The sequence below is a fragment of the Zeus faber genome, assembly GCF_960531495.2.
Source record: "Zeus faber genome assembly, chromosome: 13".
NCBI lineage: Eukaryota > Metazoa > Chordata > Actinopteri > Zeiformes > Zeidae > Zeus > Zeus faber.
Window position 1 is genome coordinate 16,119,715 of NC_137198.1, and position 13,982 is coordinate 16,133,696.

General features: G+C 49.0%; 1 protein-coding gene across 1 annotated transcript in view; it reads left to right on the forward strand.

Moving 5' to 3' along the window:
* Nucleotides 1–13,982, forward strand: part of LOC307238874 (latent-transforming growth factor beta-binding protein 2-like) — a gene marked incomplete at its 5' end in the record, with an annotated part of 92,805 nt that overhangs the window by 24,733 nt on the left and 54,090 nt on the right. Inside the window, 3 exon segments of the mRNA XM_080012028.1 lie at nucleotides 7,990–8,243; nucleotides 9,597–9,782; nucleotides 12,794–12,991. Coding sequence (XP_079868154.1) covers nucleotides 7,990–8,243; nucleotides 9,597–9,782; nucleotides 12,794–12,991 — 638 coding nt within the window.

A 13,982-nucleotide genomic window follows, 5' to 3' on the forward strand; every position in this document is an offset into this window, starting at 1 on the left:
TTGGGGTATAGTACAGTACACCATGTATATCGTGAAAGGTATAAATTTACTAACCGTTTTATAAATGAACGGTTCAGTTCAGTTCAGATCCCCGAAGCACCGTAACCGTAGTCCTCAGCATCCGTTCAGTAATAAGGCCTCCTGGACCTCTGAGGCCTTAGATACTGCATTCCAGAAGTTCACTCTCGACTTTTACGAGAGGTGAAAATAAATGAATAGGCATTGGTGACACCCAATGCCTGCCAAGTGGAATTCAAAAGAAAGTTACCATTCAGGACGTGAAGCACAGCCCTTTGATTCAATCTCGAGCCACTGTAATTGATCGCACCCTGCCCTGGCTGCTACTAGCAGTATTTCGTGGAAAGCCCGCCAGACGGGGGGATCGTGATTTAATCCAGTCTTCGTGGCCGGGGCGATAAGGTCTCTGACACACCCTGTTTTTTACAAGGGGAAAATGTTCTTCCAGGAGTCACAATTAGCCCAGTCATAATGACTGGAGATGCTATCAAAGAAAGAAAGACTGGGACTTAATTGTTCACTGATGTTTGGCCTTACTTAGCTTAGTGTACGAGAAGGCCCCGCATTTCCCTTTTCCCGAGCAGAGAAAGGCTTGAAAAACCCCTTTCCCACATGGAATCCATAACATTGCTGGATAAAAAATGTCCGGCAAAGGCAGTAGGTAGTCATTCACACATTGGCCTTCAATTACGGGGAAGTTCCATGTGGAGTCTGTTCCCACATTCGATTCTGTAGCGGATACAGTACGTACATAGTGATGGGTTTGTACGTTGTGTCCAGTGAAGATGCATCATTTGGACAATGTGTCTGCAACGGACGTACAATGTGAATCGGTTTCGATTTTCTCCTGCCCCTCAGAGACCAGCGCTTCGGTCTCCAACTCCCCGTCTCCCCGCCCCTCCCGGACAGACTCGGTTCCCTCCGCTGACGGAGAGGGGACGGAGCCCCCGTCCCCGGACGGAATAACTCGTCCCTAACCCGATGTTATGAAATCAGTGCGATCCTTTTCAACCTTTTCCTACACTCTCTCTGCCACAGTTCAGAACGGACCCGACTTTTTTTTTGTTTTTTCTTCCCGAAAAACAAATAGCTTTGCAAATATTTGTATGAAATACATATCCGGAAAAACCCACTATTTGTGGTTTGCCGGTATTCCAATTCGGCTCCACCCCTTACTTTACGTGCTTGTCCCAGTCAAGCTATTGCTTCCATTCACACACACTTCCATTCACAGCCGTACCGGCATTTTCCCGTAAATGACGCTCGCTCGAGAGTGGGGAAATCTACGGAACGACTTTTACGGAACATCGACACCGGATCCCTTTCCCACATTGCGCCGATACGGAATACTTTCAGTGCAAGTGGGAAAGGGGCTTAAGTAAAGCGATCATGTATGTCTGTAACAAGGTATTTTTGGTTCCATAATATTTCTATTAAAGTTAATGACTCAAATACTCATAATAGAAGATGTTCAACCAGAGATAGCAGAAGATGTTGTTGCCCTGAAATATGGCCATGGATGTTTAGTTCTGTATGTTTTGAATAGCAAAGTTAGTTAAAAGCTGTCTGTCTGCACAGCAATATGTAATTCATTCCAGCTATCAATTGGTGCTTTGTTCCGTTTATTAACAACCAGGGAGGTACAAGCAAAATTCCAGTGAAAACCTTGTGAGCTTTCCTCACCTACTTTATCACCGCTCCCCCGGGAAGGATTTTTCCTATTCTATAGAGACCTAAATGAGCTCTAACTGTTAAATAAACATGTATCGCAGTCACTAAATCAGCGGAAACCTGGTAGCATGAACATACAGTAAGAGCAATTAATCAGAACTGAGTATCAGAAGTTCTCCCTACATCCCATTATTGGTAAGATGTAATGGAAAACACTGACCAGTGCTTTTTAATGATGATGATGATGTCATGTTAAAAAAAACCAAAAAACTTTTTCACATACAGTATGAACCCAACTCTGGCAGCTCAAGCTGCCAGAAATGCACAGACCTTCAAACCAGCGTTGTTCTGGCTTCCATGTCAACTACTGTGATGTCCATGCACCGTGAGGAATAACCCTGTTTGGTTCTCATTTCTTCCTCCCGCGTGAACCCTTCGTGATTTTTAATTGGCTCGTGCGTCCGCGGTCCAGCATGTACAGATGTTTGTCTGTACACCTGCCACGCCATTTGCTCCCCTCCGTCGGTGGTCTTCGGGGCTCCAGTCAGGAGATGTTGACTGCTTCTTCCTGTTCCTCGCACACTCTCCTCCTTGATTTGTTAGAAATGGAAGACTCGGTGATGTTAACCTTGCGGGACGTGGTTTGGAGTCCTTGATCCACCTGCTTTGGTGATGGCTGATGAGGACTTCTGTTCATGTCCAAGACTAACTTCCTTCAACCATCCACAGGCATTCCGCACAGATGTTTGCGGGCAGAATTGTCCGTGTCGGGTCTTCTCTTCCAAGTTGTCTTCTATTTGATCTTGTCCCAACGGCTGACACCGGGGTTGTCTGGTTTCTTCTAAGCCACCACGAGGGAAATTGCTTTTAGGATTGTGTCCTGCTCTGGCTTAATCGACCATATGTACTCGATCGACTTGCCCTTCCCCGATAATTGCCCTAATGTCCTCTTCCATTTTGGCTCCGAGATGTTCTCTTGTGCAGCTTAAAGGTGCAGTGTGTAGAATTTACAGAACGGACTTGGCAGAAATGGAATATAATATTCACAAGTATGTTTTAATCAGTGTATGATCACATGACAATTAGACTCGTTGTGTTGGCGTTACCTTGGAATGAGCCGTTTTTTTATCTACATAGGGAGCGGGTACGCTTGCACGGAGGCGGCCATGTTGCACCGCCGCAATGTTTCGTCTACAGTGGCCCAGAACGGACAAAACAAACGCTGGCCGCCTTGTTGCACTGCCGTGGGGAGGGGCATTCAGTTGGTTGCGATCTGCAACCTCATCGCTAGATGCCACTACGCTCTACACACTACACCTTAAGGTTTTGTTCCCAGCACTGTGGTCCAACGTCTACGGGAGAACATTTATTACAGCGATTGATGACAAAAAATTACGTTTCTGCTTGGAACGTGGTAGTGGAAATGGTCAACGCCAGGTTTTGACAGCTAATGCGTCACCTTCTCTAGCGATCCTAGCTACGCATCTAAATTCACATTGAGCTTCTTGGAAGAAGCAACGAAATGCAGAGGGAACGCCCAAAACTCTACTGAGTTACCTAAAGACACTATTCCTTATGTGTGACTGAGGGGTTTACACTGCTGGACTTTTAACAGCAAAAGCTATCGCAGGTCTGCACAGTTTGTTCTGTAAAAGCCGAAGTACCAGCTGCCTTATAACCTTTTTGTTTCGTTTTGGGGTACGCCCTTGTCGAATGTTTTTTTTCTAAGAAACACTTTGTTATTGCAAACGCTATTGGCCCGATGCTTGAATCTGACGTCACACACTGTGTGCATCTTTTTCATTGCCGTAGTTCAACAAAGGTGCATGTGATAGCACTTAAATGAAGCCCTAAACTGAAATGTTGATTCCAAAAATGTGTGTCCCCCCTCCCCCCTCCCCCCAAATAATGTGTTCCATTTCTGGGTTGCCCTTTTTCCTTCATTGAACTGTCTCTCCCTTTTATTGCCAAGTGTGTGGCTGTTCCTGCAAAATGTCTGTTGTTTTAAGTGCGCTCTGCACACTCATGTATTCAATTAGCCCATTTGTTCCCTTTCTGTTGTTCCTCCGAATTAGACGTGACCTGCGTATTTACCCTCCATCCACGACATGAAATATGCGCTGTTACACTTTATCTGAATGAGATGAATGTCTGCAAACTGGGATTTACCATCCACTTGATCTTTGATGATTTATTTTCCCATTCACTAAGTAGCTTTCAAATTGCCATAATTATCTGCAACTTATGTAACAAGGGGATTTCTGGATGGGGGTTGTGGTTGGAAAGGGGCTAACGGAGACGTTAGTATTTTTGCTTAAATAGCAAGAATACTGAGGGGTTGGTTTTTCTCTTGCAGTGGAGGGCACCTTTTCTTGGCTATTGGATATAGTAAGAAGAAGGTTCGCTTTATTGATCCCTGTGGGGAAATGTTGTCCTCTGCATTGAGCCCATCCTAGACATCCAGGAGCAGTCGCGAAGATGATCCCCGACTCGCCGGAGGTCACGTTCAGTGCCACGCTACATATAAGGGTCTAGCACAAAGGTCCTTTTTGACGGGACAGGGCGGCGTGGCTGGGATGTTGTCTGGTATTGAGTGACCCAGACACGGGCGCTCATGCCAGACCTGCCTGCTGTCAGACGGCCTTGTTTAGACAGCCTGTTCAAAGCCAAAAACGGCTCTCTCCGACATCCAGACAAGCTCTTCATATCGCTCAGTCGTTGTCTGCATTAGCTGCCACCGGCCAACGAGCCCAGCCATTAGATGTGGGTTCTGACTTTGGTATTTTCAAACAAGTCAAGATGAAAAATGAGCCTTGCCATGGAGGAGTCGTGCCGTGCAGCCAGTACGGAGATGATGTGAGGCTCTAACACCACAGATCCCGTACCTCTTTCCGATCTGCTTGGTATCCTAAGCCCCGGGAAAAATGAGAACGCCCCTGTTCAAAACACATTAGTCTTAACTGAGGTATGATTTACTCCGTATGGAGGGTTGGATATTTAAATAAATCATAACTCTCTTGAGGAGATTTGGGGCTGACTGAATTAGCTGTTTTCCATACAATATGCCGCAGATAAACAATTTCCTTGGCTCGTACGGAAGAGAGGGGAGACAGTTTGAGATCTAAACAGTCCTTCAAGAACTGGGTCACGGTGTGTGTGTGTGTGTGTGTGTGTGTGCGTGTGTGTGTGCCTGTGTGTGTGCCTGTGTGTGTGCGTGTGTGTGTGTGCGTGTGTGTGTGTGTGTGCAATCGGTTTGACACTCCCATACTTAACATGAAGCTCGTATTTGGTTTTGTAATATTATTCATCAAGGTATGTCACAAAAAAGGCCCAGATAGATAACTTATTGTGTCCCCAAAATGTCTCTAAATGGTTGTCTGGCTCATCTAAGTCCATGGGTCAGGGGTGTTGCTAGGATTCAAAGACATCAGGGCCTTAGCCCGAGTAGGCTCTGACCATTTTGCTGCTCTAGGCAAAACTGTCAGGGAGGGAGCGATCGGGCGGCCGCCTATGTCACCTATAGGAAGAGCCGGCCCTGCAGGGCTTTTTTTTTTTTTTTTCCCGATCGGGGGCTATTCATAAAACAACATTTGGGCCCCGAAGCCCCGGACGCCCACCCCTAAAACGACGTCCCTGCCAAGGGTGTAGCTGGCTCAGCGACGGGACCGCCGATCGCACAGCCCGACATGCCTTCACGAGAACTAGCATTCATATGCTGTAATGCCATGATGAGCTCAAAGATGCGAAGCAGCGCGGTGCCAAGTCTTACTGTCGTAATGCGTTGGAAGCCTCACAATGTTGTTTTTTTTATGCACAGTGTAGTTTCTTGGCGTCCATTGTTACGTATAATTTCCCCAAATGCAGCAGATTTAGTTCTCCCACACATGGGAGATGAATGATGTGTGAACGAGGACGCCGCCAATGGGCCCGGCGTTTATGTCAAAATTTCATCCTGTTATCAGATGCAAACCCTCGCTTTGATCAGGAATTTGGACGGAGATTTATCAGGACCTCGGTCCGGCATCTCCGATCCCATGCATATAATTGTCGAGCATATGTTTGTGTGAGTGTAAAATACACAATCCGTGATGGACTTTACGAACATGTGTTACAAATAGGTTGTCTCCCCTGGTGTATAATTTTATTGTCTATATAATAAATGGAATTCCGTCTCACAGGATTCTTAATGCCATGTGATCGTGTTTCTCTTGGTGTTGTTGCAATATACAACAAAACTACCTTGAGAGCACCTCAGCCAACCCCGTTGTTTACCAAAGAATATTTGTTTTTTCAGACATTAGTAGAGAGAGCCATCAGGTGCTGCTCGGCGTGAAGATTCTATAAATTCACAAAATCTTCCCAAATTTGTCCGTGCCTTGATTCTGTCTTTGTTCTATGTGACTACTAAAGGAAAAACCCAGATATTTTTTTAAGCAAGACCTTTATTTTTCAAACATTAGGACTTGGAAGCCGACCCAAGTGAAGTCAAGTCAGCCCAATCCCTCCCAACAACCAAGAAATAAGGCTCAAGGTTAAAAAAAGTATCCGTCTTTCATCTTGGCAGTCGGCGATAATTATTATGGTTTGATTATCGAATGTTCTCCAAAACATTTTTCGGTCTGTTCTCCAAACCCATGTTTCATTCTGTCTTGACGGGGGTCTTCCAGACTGCTTTCCAGTCGCCCAGAACGAGGTCAGACTGGATCCTTTACGTTGGATGGCTTCGGACTTTGAAGTTCCCTAATGATGACATCAAACTGAGCAGATGCAGCCACGCTCGCCCTCTCCCCCCTGCTCCCAAATTGTGAGGTCCAGCGTGAAGCTCGTTCCGAGAGGAAGTCACTCCGCTGCGGAGAGAAGGGGAAAAGGGGGCCGAGGGAAGAGAGACAGAAAAAGAGTACCATCTGGCCGAGCCTGGGAAGCGGCGCAGGATGCACGCGCCAGGTGTCATTGACATAAATGGTGGTGGGGGAAAAAAAAAATAAGAAAAATAAAAAAAAGACATGATGAAATGGAGCGGGCGGTGTTGACGGCTTGACCACCTCCAGCGTCCAGCCCACCGCCGCTGATTGATCCAAGCACGTCTCGTTTCCCTGCGTCACATCCTGCCCCCGCGGCACGGGACCCGCCCGGCGGGGTTCAGCACCCGGGTCGCCGGATGCCGGCTCTCGGGTTTTTTTTGTTTTTTTTTTTGTTCTTTTTTTCCCAGAGATGATGTGAGGGCGGGCCGTCGTCGGGCGCTGTTTGTTTGCCTTCTCATTTACCGTCCGCCTTTCTTCGTCAACAGGAATGCGGCTTGTACTTTGTGAATAAAGGGACGTGTGTAGGCTCGTGATGAATGTGCCGCAGCTGCCGTGAGGTCGTGTGTTTGGGGTTGTAAGTGCTGGTCTGGCAGATGGAGTCGACCCCCCCCCCCCACCCCCCCTCCGGGCCGCTCACGTGAGCCTGGCTTCCGGGCCGCACGCCGCTGGGTCGGTAATTGCCTCGGAATCAAATGTTCGCCGGCGCAAAAATAAAAAAACGCGCTCCTCCGCAGCCGCGGTTGGGCCTTGCTCTCCGACCCCCGGGTTTAATACTTCCTCCGGCCCCGCGCAACACTCAGGATGTTGCTCCCGGGTTGGGAACTGTCAAACAGAACAGGAGGTTCAGGGTCTAGTCAAGCACACACAATAGGTGACGGAAACACTTGCAGCCCTGATGGGAAGAGCTAATGTGTTTAATCTCTTTCTCGCTCTCTCTCTCTCTCTCTCTCTCTCTCTCTCGCTCGCGCACACACACACGCACACACACACACACACACACACACACGCACACACACGCGCACACACACAGGCACACACACAGGCACACGCACAAATCCAACGAGGAGTGAGGCTTGAGCCTGCTGGATCCATTATTTAATCACTCTTAAATGGTCTTAGGTTGTGATTTCTCGAGCGCCAAACAGAACGTTTGGTTAATGAAGCGAGGCCCGTCCCGACGATTGTTTTTTAGATCAAAAGGCTTAAACAGAAAGGTTTTTGGCGTTATTAATTCCATTAAAACAAATTACGTCCGAATCGTGGCATCTCATCTATATAATCAATTGATTAAATCTATGACCTAAGATGTTGCGTTGTTTCTCTCTGGGGATTATTATGGGATGTTACACATGTTGACCATGCTTAAACGGATTACACGCTGGTGGACATCGGTTGCTGGTGGGCGTCTCCCCATCAGCCCATGTGTGTATATAATGCGTAGGACATTAGGCTTTGTCTGAGGTCATGTGTTTATGGTATGGTATAATGTGATTGACAGGACCCAAGTGAGACGGGGACCCCCGGATTCCTCCCCTCGGCAGACCGGGACCTCACGCACGGTGAAACGTTACCCGTCGTCCGCCGGGCCCATCACCTCCAACGCTCTGCCCAGCGGAAACGGCTTCGGCAACGCACACGGCGACGGCCACGGAAACTGGCACGGGAGCAGGAATGGAAACCCCAACGCTCACAAGCCCACCGTCAATGGCCAGCTGCAGCGACCGCAGCTCAGCAACGCGCTGTCGCAAGCAGGTAACGCGGGAGCGCGAACAACCTTCTACGACAGGAAGGGAATGTTGTGAAAGTGGGATCGGTTTTCGGTTTCCGTGCACCACTTGACGTTCCCACTTGTCCGAGCTGCGTGCGTAACTAACATCATCTATATGAGCACGGCGATGCATTGATGTACTGTACATCCTCCACTGTCATCACTCAGTGGAACATTAGACATAGGAAGGGCGGGGTGGGAGTGGGAGGGCGGCTTGGCTCGCCCCCCTCCCACCACCCCCACCCCCCACTCCCTCCTCCCCCTGTGTGGTTTGCGTCACACTGGTCAGTGAAAGACACTCGGCTGACATCCCAGCCATGTGCCTCGGGCGGGAGGAGGGCAGATTCCTGTTCTACTGCACAACTTTTACTGTCTGCTCCACAAGCTTCAAGAGAGTGCTTCCATCTGTACGTGTGTGTGCGTGCGTGCGTGCGTGCGTGCGTGCGAGTGTGTGTGTGTGTGTGTGTGTGTGTGTGTGTGTGTGTGTGTGTGTGTGTGTGTGTGTGTGTGTGTGTGTGCGTGTGTGCGTGCGTGCGTGCGTGCGTGCGTGCGTGCGTGCGTGCGTGCGTGCGTGCGTGCGCGTGCGTGCGTGCGTGTGTTTCCGTGGACCCTAGACAAGCGCACGCACAGGGAGAGAGCCGCATGCCTCGCTAACTTTGGGAATCTGCGCTGTCACCTCTAGTGCACGACGAGCGCTTGCCTGCGCCCTGGCAGGAACCAGCCCCAACAACTTGAAACATGACCTGCTCCTTCCTAATTTCATTCTCTTTTCAACACTTCACCCCCCCCCCCGTGCGCCACGCACCAGACACAACCGTGCGCTGTCCAAGTTTCCTTTTTTATTTTTTTATTTTATTTTTTTTAACCCTTCTACGAGGCCGGCGGCTGTTGAACACATTCCCACCGTTAGACAAGCTCCGCTCTCTTTGTCTCTCTTACGCATACACACATCCAAAACACCTTCTCTCAAAGATAAAGCATTTGGAGGCCGGCCCGATGTCTCATACCACCCCTCCCGCCCACATACTTTGTTGGACTATGGCACATCTCCCTCAGCTGCAGCATGCCACTGCCTAGCCGCTGGCACACACACACACACACACACACACACACACACACACACACACACACACACACACACACACACACACACCACACACACACACACACACACACACACACTCCCACACCCTTATAAGCCTCCCCCTCTGCAGCCGGCCCGGGGAAGCGTGTGACGGCGGCGGCCGCGCTCAGGGGAAGGATGCAGCTCGTCTACGGCTCGCTCGCTCTGGTGCCGCTCCTGCTCACCCAGGTGTGTGTGTGTGTGCGCTTCCCAGGGAAGGCCAACCTCACGTCCAGCCTGGACCGCATCAAGATCGTCTTCACGCCCATGGTCTGCCGCCGGGTGTGCAGCGGCGGGCGCTGCCACAACAGCTGCGAGAGAGGGGACACCACCACAGTGTACAGCGAGAACCAGCAGCAGCAGCAGCAGCAGCAGCAGCAGAAGCAGGGATACCGCCTCTGTGAGTGTCCGCTCCGCTCCACGCCGGGCCCTTCTCCTTTTTTGTCCCTTTTTCGTCCGTCCTCTGTTCTTTCAGTCGTCCGCTGTCTGTTCGCTTTCTTTTGTGTCTCCGGACCGGCGTCGCCTTAATCTTTTCTCTCCCGGCGGCCGGGGAGCCTGACAAAGACGGGTTCCCCCGCCTGCGGCGTCTATTCTAAACACCGACGTCGGCGGGGCGGCACGGAGCGAGGGATTAAAAACGGAGAAAAACTAACGGTGAAGTTCTCAGTCAAAAAAAAAAAAAAAGGGTGTGTGTGAGAGAGAGAGGGAGGGAGGAAATGGGGAACGAGCACATTCGAAGCAGGCTGCGTAAAAATGGGGTTTAATCTCCCCCCTGCACACTCGTGGAGCCGGTGGTCCCACGCTCCCAGCACTTAGCCCTGTCTCTTTGTGGTTTACACCTCGCACTCAGCGCCGCCACCACCGCTGCCGCCCATTTAACGTGCTCCCGACCAAGGAGGGAGGGAGGAACGCAGAAGGGGAGAAAGAGTGGCAGCATGAACAGGATTTTATAGGGATTACATTAAACCTGCTATTTATCCAGGGGGCTTTGGTTGTGCCCGTTGGGTGGGTTTTTTTTGTATGAGAAGGAGGGGGCGGGGGTCTATACCAGCGGGAAGAATTCGATTTTTCCTCATCGGTTGTTTTGGATCCTGTCTTCCCATGTCACACACACACACACACACACACACACACAGACAGGACCCCCATCATTCACAGGCTCCCTGCAATAAAAGTGCCGATAGGAACAAACATGCGCGAATGGCGCCGTCTTACACTTCAATGCACCGGTTCTTTAAGGGAGGACCTGGCTGAGTTATGAATATATAAACAGCTTTTTGTTGCAGATTTATGCGCCCATTAATGGCCTTTTGGAACTCGTTTCCCATATTCCAAACACTTCAGTGTCCTGGCACAGCTACTCCCCGAGATTACATTCCTGGCACCTCCAACACCTCCTGTGCGGCAAATTTGTCTTTAAGCTCCGGTTTTACTTTCGAGAAAGGGCCATCGGCCATTATGTAAAAGCGTGTGTTTAAGAGTGTGTTAAAAAGCTGCCTGCCCGTTTAGGCTAGCATCTCTCTGCGTGTTCGGCGAAGAATGTCGAGTGGATCGCAAACAGTTATCTCATGCTCTTGTTATGCTCCCTACACAGGGGCAGTAAAATCCGGACAGATAATTAGAGCAGACACACACGCACACACACACACGCACACACACAGACACACACACGCGCACACACACACACACACACACACACACACACACACACACACACACATACACACACACCCACACACACACACACACACACACACATACTCTCTCTGAGTACAACACTCAGTTTACTGGCTAAAATTAGACAAGTCTGAAGTCTGTGTTTGCTATTGTATGTGCACTTAAGGGTTATGTAAGGTGTATGTGTGTCCTGTCTGTCTGTCTGTCTGTCTGTCTGTCCGTCAGTCCGTCCATCTATCTATCTATCTATCTATCTATCTATCTATCTATCTATCTATCTATCTATCTATCTATCTATCTGTCTGTCTGTCTGTCTGTCTGTCTGTCTGTCTGTCTGTCTGTCTGTCTGTCTGTCTGTCTGTCTGTCTGTCTGTCTGTCTGTCTGTCTGTCTGTCTATCTATCTATCTATCTATCTATCCTCATTCCAACTCAGTGCTGTTGATGCTATGTGACAGGAGGGTTCATACATCACATGCCATGCAGGCTGCCCACTTCCTTTCTGTCTGTCTGTCTGTCTGTCTGTCTTTCCCCGCCCCCCCTCCAGTTTTCCCCCTTTTCTTTCCAGAGTGTGTCGACCAATTGATCCCGCTGAAGGTGGGGTCAGGCGATCCCCATATTAGGAGTTGGTTTGGAACCGACAACCAAAAGACAAAATGGGAAAAACGTGGCTCTTCTTCACGTTTTCATATGTTGCGAGCTTCAGAGTGCCTGATACACACACACACACACACACACACACACACACACACACACAAACACACACACATACATTCTGGTTGCGTCTCTCACTGTCACATAGTTGTGTGGATTCTTCCTTCGCTGATCTTTTGAAGTTTTGAGTTAGATGAGGTCAGGTCAGAAGGATTTGCTAGATGGGAGCAGCATGTAGGCTGCAAGCCCCCCTCCCCACACACACATATACACGTGCACACATACACACACCCACACCCTCCCCCTCCAAACGATAAGAGCAAAGAAAAGGCCTATGGAATAGAAGCACTACTGTCAAATAACATCTGGCGATTGCTACCTTGTCCTCTGGATTTCTCTGGATTTCTCTGAGCGCCTCCCCTTCCCTGTGGCAGACTGCAGCACATAAATCATAGAGTAAGCAAAGCACGCGTTTGGGATTCAATTTGCTGACAGTTGTTTTGCCTTTGATATATTTTGTGTGCGAGCTTTGATATTTTGGAATTTGGTTGTTTTCCTCCGCCTTTGTGTGTCTGTGTCGCCGCCAGCCGAGCAGGTGTTCTGCAAAGAAAACGCGTGCACTTGTTATTTACACCGAATTACCGGATGAGTCATGGTTCTCTATCATCACAGTCATCATCCGGGAATAGGTAATTATTGATATGAGGCCAAACATGCCAAGAAGGAGAGGTGAGCGGCATGAGCCCTGTCTTCGGGGCCATGTTGAAGCTTCATTAACGCCGCATTGGAATGAGGTGTCTGATAACAGAAAAGTTATGGAATAGTTATGACGTGATATTGCAAACTATTTGTGGACACAGCCTACCCAGCACACGCTCTTCCTGTTAGGGATTCGGGCACCCCTGTTTCTAATTATTAGAAGGGACCTCTGCGTACGCGGAAACATAAATCAACGCAATTAAAACTGGCTGTGGAGACTAACGATTTCCCCATTCCTCTGTGATCCCCCCCCTTCCGTTTTTCCTCCGTTTCGCCCCTTTTATTTCTCTGCCTCTCTCTCTGTGTCCGTCCCCCCCCTGCAGTCTTCTGTCAGTTACCTTGTCTCAGCGGCGGTCGCTGCATCGGCAGGGACCAGTGCCGGTGTCCGTCAAACTCCACGGGGAAGTTTTGCCACCTTCCGGCGCCGCCTCCCGCCCGACCCAAGGCCCCGGGCCGCAAAGACGCCGCCCAGCCTGGAGCCCACACCTCCATGTACACCCTGCCGCTGTCCAACCAGCAAGGTGATCACCAGACACTTTGGGCTGTTTGAAAGGGACGTGTTACTCACTTTTTTGAGTATGAATATTGAAAATGGTATACAAAGGTATCAAAGCCTTGTTTATGACAGAGGGATACTGGTACCTGGCAGTAGGCCCCACCATGTCCTATGACTAATATACTCATGTTAGTCATACAACTGTTGAGCACCGTTAAAGACTCCTGGCACTGCATGTACAATAATGACAATGATTTTGGTTGGAAAGGCTCTATGACAGCATATCCACACTATCCATCATGTCTATCTCTACACATTCTTGCCGTACCTTCCGGGCTTCAATTATCTTCAATTATTATAAATGATTGCCTTTGGGTGCTGAAAGTGTGCCCGACAAAGAGACCAATTACTAAACAGCCAGAAATTGACAGGCTGTATTTATTTTTTGGAGCCGATCATACACATTTGCCTTGTTTCAGCTGCAGACTGGTGAAAGCGTATTAAAATCAGGTTTTTAGTCCGTGCTCAACCATTGTGGTGTTTTTGTTCTTTTGTTCTATTTTCGCCGAAGTTAGTATCTTGGCGTGCAACAATCTGGTTACTTCTTTGACTCCTGTGGCCATCTGTGGAGGTCAGAATCTATTTTAGTCCAGGTTTGTAGTATATGACTCACTGAAAAACATCACACTGTTGAATCAGACCTGCTTTTTTTGAACAGGAGTGGATATTGGAAACAGACAAGGCCATTACCCACACTATGAAGCAATATAAAAAAAAGGGGGGGGGGGTTGCTGCTTTTCATCTGTCATTTTCTTTATTTCCTCCCCTCTGTCTTGCGAGTCCAGCCTATCTGTAAGTAAAAGCAGAAGCTCCGTGTTCTCTTGAATGCCATTCCAAAAGTCTATCGATATTTATTAACCGCGGTCCAAAAAAAGACAGTGACCCGGATCGATTTGTCATGTCACAACACAGGCACCACCACCCCCCCCCCGCCCAAACACCACCTGTCCACCCGT